Source organism: Suillus subaureus (genome assembly GCF_016647635.1).
Source record: "Suillus subaureus strain MN1 chromosome Unknown BJ212scaffold_453, whole genome shotgun sequence".
In the NCBI taxonomy this organism is placed as follows: Eukaryota; Fungi; Basidiomycota; class Agaricomycetes; order Boletales; family Suillaceae; genus Suillus; species Suillus subaureus.
The window spans coordinates 6,762-14,911 of NW_024539009.1; the positions used below are offsets into that span (position 1 = coordinate 6,762).

The window sequence follows — 8,150 nt, forward strand, 5'->3', positions numbered from 1 at the left end:
GAACGTGACAGCGATGAGCAACAGCGGTCGACGTGCGCGACGCGTGGGAGTAGATAAATAAGAGAGGTCAACACTGAGCGAGCAACGAAGCGACAGCAAATGAAGCGCACGAAAAGGTGACAGACGACGAGCGGTGTGATTAGGTCGTCGCCGTGGACGGTGAGGAAGGGTGTCTTGTCGCTGTGGTTATCGACGTGGAAGGTGCGATCGAGGTTGTCAAAGTGTGAAGGAACAAAAGGAAGCGCGCGGGGCCGACCCAGAATTCAAACCAAAAAAAAATTAACACCACCAATTATTTGGGTCACGAAAGTCACGCTTTTCCCCACGCACAGACCCTAACCTTAATTCTTTCGCACGCACATACCCTCCGTTCAACAAACGCACAGACCATCTCCTTCAACGTAGTTGCTAGAGGAGTGGCAGAAAAGGCAAAGGAGAATGAAGGACAGTCAACAATGTATTGGCTCTGCTAATGATTGTGTAAACATTGTTGAGCAGCAGAACTCCCAAGTTGTTGTTGTTGTTGAGGCAAGTCGTGGACAAGAGGTAATTCCCTTGATTAGGTCGTTGTCGGGTTGACTCGGAAAGGTGGGTGTCGTTTAGCAACACCACCCCACGAAGTCCTCAACGAAAGGGTCGAAACTTGAATCTAGCTGCATGCGGATGTAGTCAACTGTGACGATTTATTTCCTCGTAAACTATTATTATAAAATTCGGATATTCTGTTCATCGTCGAGCCATGCGCTCGGCGGAGCGATTGCGCACTCTATACGGCCGTACAGTGCTTGTTTCTGTATATGCCCGCGAAATATTAGGGATATATACAGCAACTGCAACATTTAAACAAGAGCATCAGAGTCGTACATTCATGCACCTCATAAAGCGTCGATCTTCTGGATTCGAGACATTCGCATGTCCATATCTATTAATATATTCATTTCGTGAAGGTGTCTCGCATGCACTTGCTGCCCTAAATAACGAAGTGTCGTCCCCCTAGGGCGGCTCGCTGGCATTGTGATCTAGACCATCCTGTCCCGAGTCTGGTCTTGTCCTTGTCCTCGTAGGCTCGCAATCCTTTTGGCCGAATTAAACCAACACCGTACGCGCCGAGATGACACTCACTGTAAAATTGAAATTCAACTTTGCACAACAATATTTGCGTACAGGTTAAGCGCCAAACTCGAGCACTCTTCACCGACATACGGAATCAGGAATCTGCATTGCTCCGGGGAACCGAGTGAGCGCTATCGATTTTGTTTTGAAAAGGGTGATATGCATATTGATATGCATACGATCGAGAGTATGTTTGTGGAATATCATGGGTGGGTTTAGTCTCTCGTATGCAAACCTATATGAAGAAAGATGTCTTTCCTTCTGAGTAGTGGGTTAGGTGCACGTCACTCTATCAACACTCCGATTTATCGAGGTTGTCAAACCAGCCACATAGATTTCCATAGGATTAGTGTGGATCACGCGGATAGGGTGCGTCATGTTAGGTATGAAAGCTATGAGTCCGTGTTCGGGGGCAAACGTCGCCGAAGAGAAGAAATACATTAGACAGTGTGCAGTGAAACTGCCATGGGTATCGTACAAGATATATTATGTTTACATGGAGCATCTATAAACAACGAAGATGATGATCAGCCTTTGTATAAAGAGGCTAGTAAAACATGGACAGAACCGCAAGTCGTACATGAAAAAACATATGCATGTTGCCCAAGATAAGCTTCGTACATATTGTTCATATGGAAAAACTAGATTTCCCGCGACTTAGCAGACAACAGTTAAGATGGTGACACACTTACTACAGTAGCTCGCACTAGGCGGCTATATATCTCGCAGTCCTCTGTATGCACCAGCTGCAGCTAACCACATGACAATACCGATCGCCCACATAGAAGCACAAATAAAACGCCATCGTGCGCGCGACGCCGCTTCTGCAATGGCGTACGGAGAGCGCGGGTCATAATATGGCAGCAGCCCTAGGGTAGGGTCAGAGTGTAACAGAGGAGTGGGCCCAAAATGTGGTGGTGGTGGTAGTGTAAACGAGGGTGTAGTATTTGCGCCGAAAAATGATGAGACGCGGTGGGGGTAAGCTCCGGGTATCCGTTCTTGAGGAGAACCTGGTCGTTGCACTTGCCCTGAAGGTCCCGAGTTATCTGTATGGGTAGAATATGCTGGAGGAGGCACTTCAGGATTGAGTTCACCCGACTGCTCTGGCAGTTTGTGGGACATGGTCGGTTCCAGTCTATAAACCGAGATGGAAGTAAGGTGCTTGCTAATAAGTGGCTAGAAGTCAGGTATGCTGAATTTGAAATTTCCACGCAGGTCTGCTGCAGACGCCGGGCTGGGCAGCTGCAGGTGTGTGGCGTGACCTGTCAAGGCACCTCGGATGTCAATAATATGCAAGGATATCAACTTCCGCCATGCATGCCAAATTAATCGAAAGTAACGACAATATTTGATTAATTCATATAACAATTATGCTAATAAAACATATGGGTATCATGTCCTTGTATTAAACGAATATACACCTCCGCGCTTTCTGGCGATACCACCGTTCTCAGCAGTAGGGTCGTTTTGTTTTGCCTGTGTTCATGAACTGGCGTGCGGCATGGCAAGCCATGCACGTTGAACAAATGTACACGCAACATGGCGCAGCACCATGAGGGCGCATCATGTTTGCCAGGTTCTTGGGAATAGCGGAAACAGAAACAGAAACATGAATGCATCAAGCCTGTTTGAGCAACTGTCAGCAAGCGAAGGCACCATGAAAGACGCTGGAGAAGAGAAAGGTGTCGGAAAGATTGTACGTAGTGTCATCTCCTTCACTGGTGCCTGGCAGCTGATCTACACTCATATCGATAGGAGATAGCCCTCTCGACTGATGCATCGGCGAAGAACACGGGAGAATGTGATGCAGCTGCCAGTACTCGTCCGGCATTCCTGCCTCCAACTGCTCGTTGGATTGTGGGGAATTTTCCAAGCCCATTCTCATTAATTCCGACATCGGAGTTGCAACCCCCGGACCATGATGTTGTTCGAACTCTCCAATCAAACTGGAGTCAGCGCTGAACGACGTTGAACATGTCATTGGGGTGGCCGACGCAGGAGAGAAATCGAGGTTGTTCCATGAATCCAGCAAAGTCGCTTGTAGGGTTTGCATGGCAGGAGTCGTGACATGAACCTGTGGTATAGAATGGGCATTGATGCTGTCCGGGGGAAGATAGCGTGCCTGCGCATCTCCTAGATCTGAGACCAAGCGCTCTAAAGAGCTGTTATACTCCGGCGCTACGCCATACAGCAGGGCGGCTGGATTTTGCGATACAACAGGCATAATTCGGGGACTTAAATAATGTAATTGTAGGGGTGTCCCAACACTTTGGGCACCACAGCTCTGCGATGAGTGCGGCGAATGTCCCGGAAGCAGCGCATACGAGAGCTCTGACGTATAGGGCTCTGAGAGGGGCTGGATCGACGACAACATGGTTCCTGATCCAGGGGTGTGTATGGGCAGCGTTCCCTCCGTCCTTCCGGGCGCAATCAGAGGCGCTGAAGAATCGGCGGGAGTGACATGAGAACACATAAAATCAGTTTGATCCTGTGTTCTCTCGTGCATGGTATGGACTGGAGACGCGGGCACGCTGATGCGCCAGGATGGTGAAGAGGGAGGTTCGCGTCTCCTTAATCCTAGCTGACCATCAGCATCGTGGAAGGTGCTAGGCAGTCGTAGAGACGGTTTCAAATTCGCAATGCTATCCTGAGCTTCACGCTCCATAGCCAGGGGGCCACCAATCTTTAGGGAGTTGTATTTTCCATCCGGTGTTAAAACCCCAATGTCGAATTCGCTTGGCCCTCGAGCATAAAATTTTGGGCTCCATTTCAGTCCCCAGCATGATTTGAGCTGTGGAGATGAACTATTAGACTTAACGAGAAAAATTCAAGTCTAAAATGACTTGCGAATCTGGGCGGTATACACCGGAGTTCACAACCTATGACACGACCCAGACCAATTTCACGGACGTCCATGAGGTATCGCGAGATATGAAAAGGAAGAAATGTGAACCAAGGGTATGCGAACCATTTGATCTGGCAAGGTTTTATAGCGAAGTTCGTCCACCAAACACTTAGTGCAGGAGTACGTTATTGCTGGGTGCGCGTGCAGGAAAAAACGTGTTTACCAGCGTCAGTAAACATGTTCGCACATCTAGTAGGACCGTTTTAGAGACCTAAGCGGCAAGATGCTTCCACCGCGGCGCTGTGCAACCTTACTAACGTAGAAGACCGCTTGTGCTGTGCTAGTGAACCAATTAATGTTTTGCGGCTGGGAAATACTTACTTTACACCAACAAGTTTGTGGGCGCATGTAGGCGCCGGCGTCAGATATTCCACCGACGGGATCGGTTTCGAACAATGCAATGACTCTTGCCTCGAGGCTACTGCGAGTTCAAGGCAGTTCGTATATCTTGAATTATCGCTGCAGCTCAATAAACTCAACAGGGCGAGAAATCAGAAGTTTCGATTCTGGTTCGACCGTGGTGCACGGCAGCAATCGTCGGGTGGACATCATGATCGAGTCAGGGGGCTGGAGCGAGTCAGTTGATGATAGATATTAGATGCACCACATAGTATATATGGCGACTGCCCGCGAGCAAGTTTCAGAGAGACTTTACCAGTAGACATGTACGGTCTATACTTTGAGTGTTTGACGGCGGGGGTCGCAAAAGAGGAGACGCCGGCCGGCAAAAACTTTGTTGTTTGGGTGGCGAGTTAGCTTGTTGGAGAACGCTGCCAAGCGATGGTATGTACACATTTATTTCCCTTGAATGTGCTGCAAGGAATGTGGGAAACAGATACTGAGGGTTCAAGTCAACAGAGACCATATTGGCAGGGATAAGCCAAGCTCTTCAACAATGCAAACGCTACTCCAAGACCTCTGATACTCAAACGATGATTTGCATGCAATGGAATGTGTATGTACTGTGATGGCAACATGGTCTTGTGTACAGTGAATGATAATCGTTCTCATGTATGGATGAAAGGAAGGCTCAGAAAGAGATTGGATTAAATTCGAAAAGTCATGAAACCGACATCAAGTCTTGTTTCGTGCGGTCACCGTGCGAGCATAGGTCCCAGCCTCTTGCGACGGCAATTTCAATGTGTTTCTTCGTGTCTGCCCACGCAAGGTACCTCCACGGGAAGCTACTCCTACCGTCTGGGGTGCGGGGCGTGAACTACCGCGAGTACCAGATTTTGGCGCAGGAGCAGTAATTTTCCCGCGAGCGGATACTGGCAGGTTTCTGGCAGTCAATGTAGGCTTCCGGATGTTTGTAGTGGGCTTGGTAGTAGGACGTAGGTACGTGGTTCGCCGCGTAGGCTCGAGAACTTTTCTCCTCTTGGCTCCACTATCTTCACCATCACTATCCTCACTGTCATCGTCAGTTTCGCTGGGGTCAGAGTCGAGGACGTTTTCATAAGATGGGGCAGTAGTAGTGACCTTGCCGCGCATGGTGGTATTCCTGGGTATAGCGCCGACAACTGTAGTTCGACTTGTCATGGTAACAGTCGGGTATGGACGTTTTTGTCCTGCATAATGCGATGAATCAGATGTATGAAAGGAACGAGTGGACTCTGATGAGCTGCTGGTACGCAGAGACGAGGCGTTATCGGTAGTGGTCAAAGCACTGGGCAGGCTCGCCACCGAGGAAGACGCGTTGGATGCCGCTGACGACGGAAATGAGCGATAAGGAGTCCGTAAGGTGACATCAAAGTCATCGTCGTCATCCATGTATGCATCCTCGTTCTCATCCTGGCTACCTACACCGCCGGATAATGGGAACCCATCTATACTACGATGAACCCGTAAGCTGATGTTTGCGTCGCTCGAGCAGCTGCTAGAGCCGGGGCTCGCGGGCTCATGCGCTTGCTGGAGCGACACATCAAAATCCTGGCTGTGGTCCATCAATGTATCCTCCGGAATGGGCGAAATTACGGTGACCTGGGCAGAAGGTGAGTCGATGAAATTATCCTGTCCGAATGGCGTGGCTCCAAGAGAGTGAGATGCAGTCAAGGGGGTCGGTGGGTATGCCGAAGGGAAGGGTGGGTACCCTCTCCAGTCTTCGTCAGCGGGTTCGCTGACGACAACTGCTGGTGGAGGGGTCAACAAATTGGGAGTGGATGCATTGAACATCTCCGATCGTCCGATAGACGAACGGCTTCGTCTGTGTTCCTCTTCGTATGCAGGCGGCGGGGGATACCAAATCTGATGGGCAGCTGTTCTAGTATTGCTTACCGCGGGACGCGCATGAATACGACCAACTGTGTTGGGATAATGTGGGAGGGTTGTCACCGAAGACGACTTGGAATGTCGCACGCGGAGCGACATGCTCTCGTAGGCATCAACAGGAGGTTGACGGGACTTAAGTCGCACCCTATTATCGGAGACGCCGCGGACAGCGACTGAGCGCCTTTCCGTAACCCGGGGATTTGAATCCACGGTGGCATATATTTTAGCCGCGATGGGTATGCTAGAGTCACTGCTGGAGCGTGTCGTGCTCAATTCTGAAGTATTTTCGGAAAGGTCGGCGGCCAGCTCATTTTCTTCTGTGTGCCAAGGCAGACCCGAGCACAGGGAGAGTACATAATTGAGCGGAACTTGTGAGAGAGCAAACAGAAAATCTCCAATGTCCCTTGCTAGGTCAAGCAATGGGTCCAGGGTATCCACATATGGTTTGATAAGTGGGCGTAGAATATGCAAGTAGAGAGGTTCAGCCCCCTGCGTGAATGAGGCGTTAGCTTTGCTTGTATGGAGAAGCCATCGGTGTCCTACCTTGGCGCGAGTCAGCAGGAGAAACAGTAGCATAACTGACTTGATTTCGCTGTAAAACGGTACGATGAAACTGACAAAACGGTCAAACGTTCTCTCATATGCTGCAAGACAGCACTACAGCACGATAGCATAAGCATGCTACGTAGACTACGAACAACATAATTGTGATGCCTTACCCAAACAACCCAAACTGCAAGACACCCCTTGAGGTCCCTCTTTCTCTGAGTCATTGCCCTGATGCTAGGGAGGCCACCCTTGCGTCCAGGTGGTATTTTGAGAGTCTTGTACGTGTCATACACATTCACAAAAACCATGAACAGACGGAGTGCAGGAACGACGAGTGGCATGTTGAGAATAGAGCCGAAGAAGTGCTCAACAAATGTGTCGAAAATGCCAAGCCCGTCAGAGAATAGAGTAGAAAACTCCTAAAACGTGGTCGGGGTGAACTTGTTGTACTGCCTGATGGATGTAGTGGTCGACGTCGTTGAAGTAACCTTAAGCTTGTGTATTCATGGACGCGCCTCCCACCCCATCATGTCTGGCACCGCCTTACATAACAAACAGTGTAACGCGAGTAACAGTACTTCATAAACGAGGCAGATTACCATCTCCGTGCGGTACTAATTTTCTTTTGTGCATTTGACGAAGTCCAGAAGCCATCCAAAACAGATCATTCGTCAGATGATACAATATATATCGCATGTTCCGTGGCCTTGCAGCTACCCATAATAAGAGAACTAGTACGAAAGTGTACAAACGTCCCGTAGAGTCGTGAGGAACGTGAGCGTTACAGACTGCGCGACCAGAATATCGAGCGATATACCCGTACAGGCCCTGGGGCATGCCCAAGACAGCCAATGTGGAGTATAATTGATGAAAGGCAGTCCACTAGCGAGCCCTGATTTTCACCGTCCGGTCTTCAATCGTAATATATCCTGTTCGCAGCCAAGCAAAGAACGAGAAGACTGAGACCAAACCGGAGCATCTGTGCTCCGAAAGAAATGTGGATATGTTCTTAAGACGTTCTCCACCGAAGCAGCTGTAGTGCACAATGTGGGTCACCGGCATCCCAACCAACTGAAGAGACCAAGCTCAGTGCACAGAGCACCGCTTCGAGTACTTTCAAGGGTAGACTTCTTGCCAGTCTAGTGATTGTGTTCCATATAGAAACGACGGACAGCGGGTCAGAAGGGTAGACGGAGAAACAATGCAGTGGTTTCGGTGAAACTCGGACTATAATTACTTGTTTGCAGAAGGTTCAGATACAACAACCTTGATGTTCGCTTGATATCGGACGTTATTTGTGAGCCCATGGCTAGAC

The 8,150-nt window shown here is 49.4% G+C and overlaps 2 protein-coding genes across 2 annotated transcripts; both read right to left on the reverse strand.

Moving 5' to 3' along the window:
• Nucleotides 1-1,665: 1,665 nt before the first annotated feature.
• BJ212DRAFT_770335 (uncharacterized protein) lies at nt 1,666-2,436 on the reverse strand. The gene is made up of 2 exons (XM_041344037.1): nt 1,806-2,436; nt 1,666-1,754 (listed from the first exon to the last, which is right to left on the reverse strand). Exon 1 carries the CDS (start codon nt 2,233-2,235, stop codon nt 1,828-1,830), a length of 408 nt encoding a protein of 135 aa, XP_041184984.1. The 5' UTR covers nt 2,236-2,436; the 3' UTR covers nt 1,666-1,754; nt 1,806-1,827.
• A 4,195-nt stretch (nt 2,437-6,631) lies between these two features.
• BJ212DRAFT_1251759 (uncharacterized protein) lies at nt 6,632-7,176 on the reverse strand (the record flags this gene model as incomplete). The annotated part of the gene is made up of 3 exons (XM_041329718.1): nt 6,632-6,775; nt 6,830-6,943; nt 7,006-7,176. Coding segments are annotated over 3 exons (429 nt in total), but the record flags the coding sequence as incomplete, so codon positions are not given.
• Between the last annotated feature and the right edge of the window lie 974 nt (nt 7,177-8,150).

Coding starts and splice junctions, on each gene's coding strand:
- BJ212DRAFT_770335 (XM_041344037.1), bottom strand. CDS start 2,235: ATGTCCCACAAACTGCCAGAGCAGTCGGGTGAACTCAATCCTGAAGTG.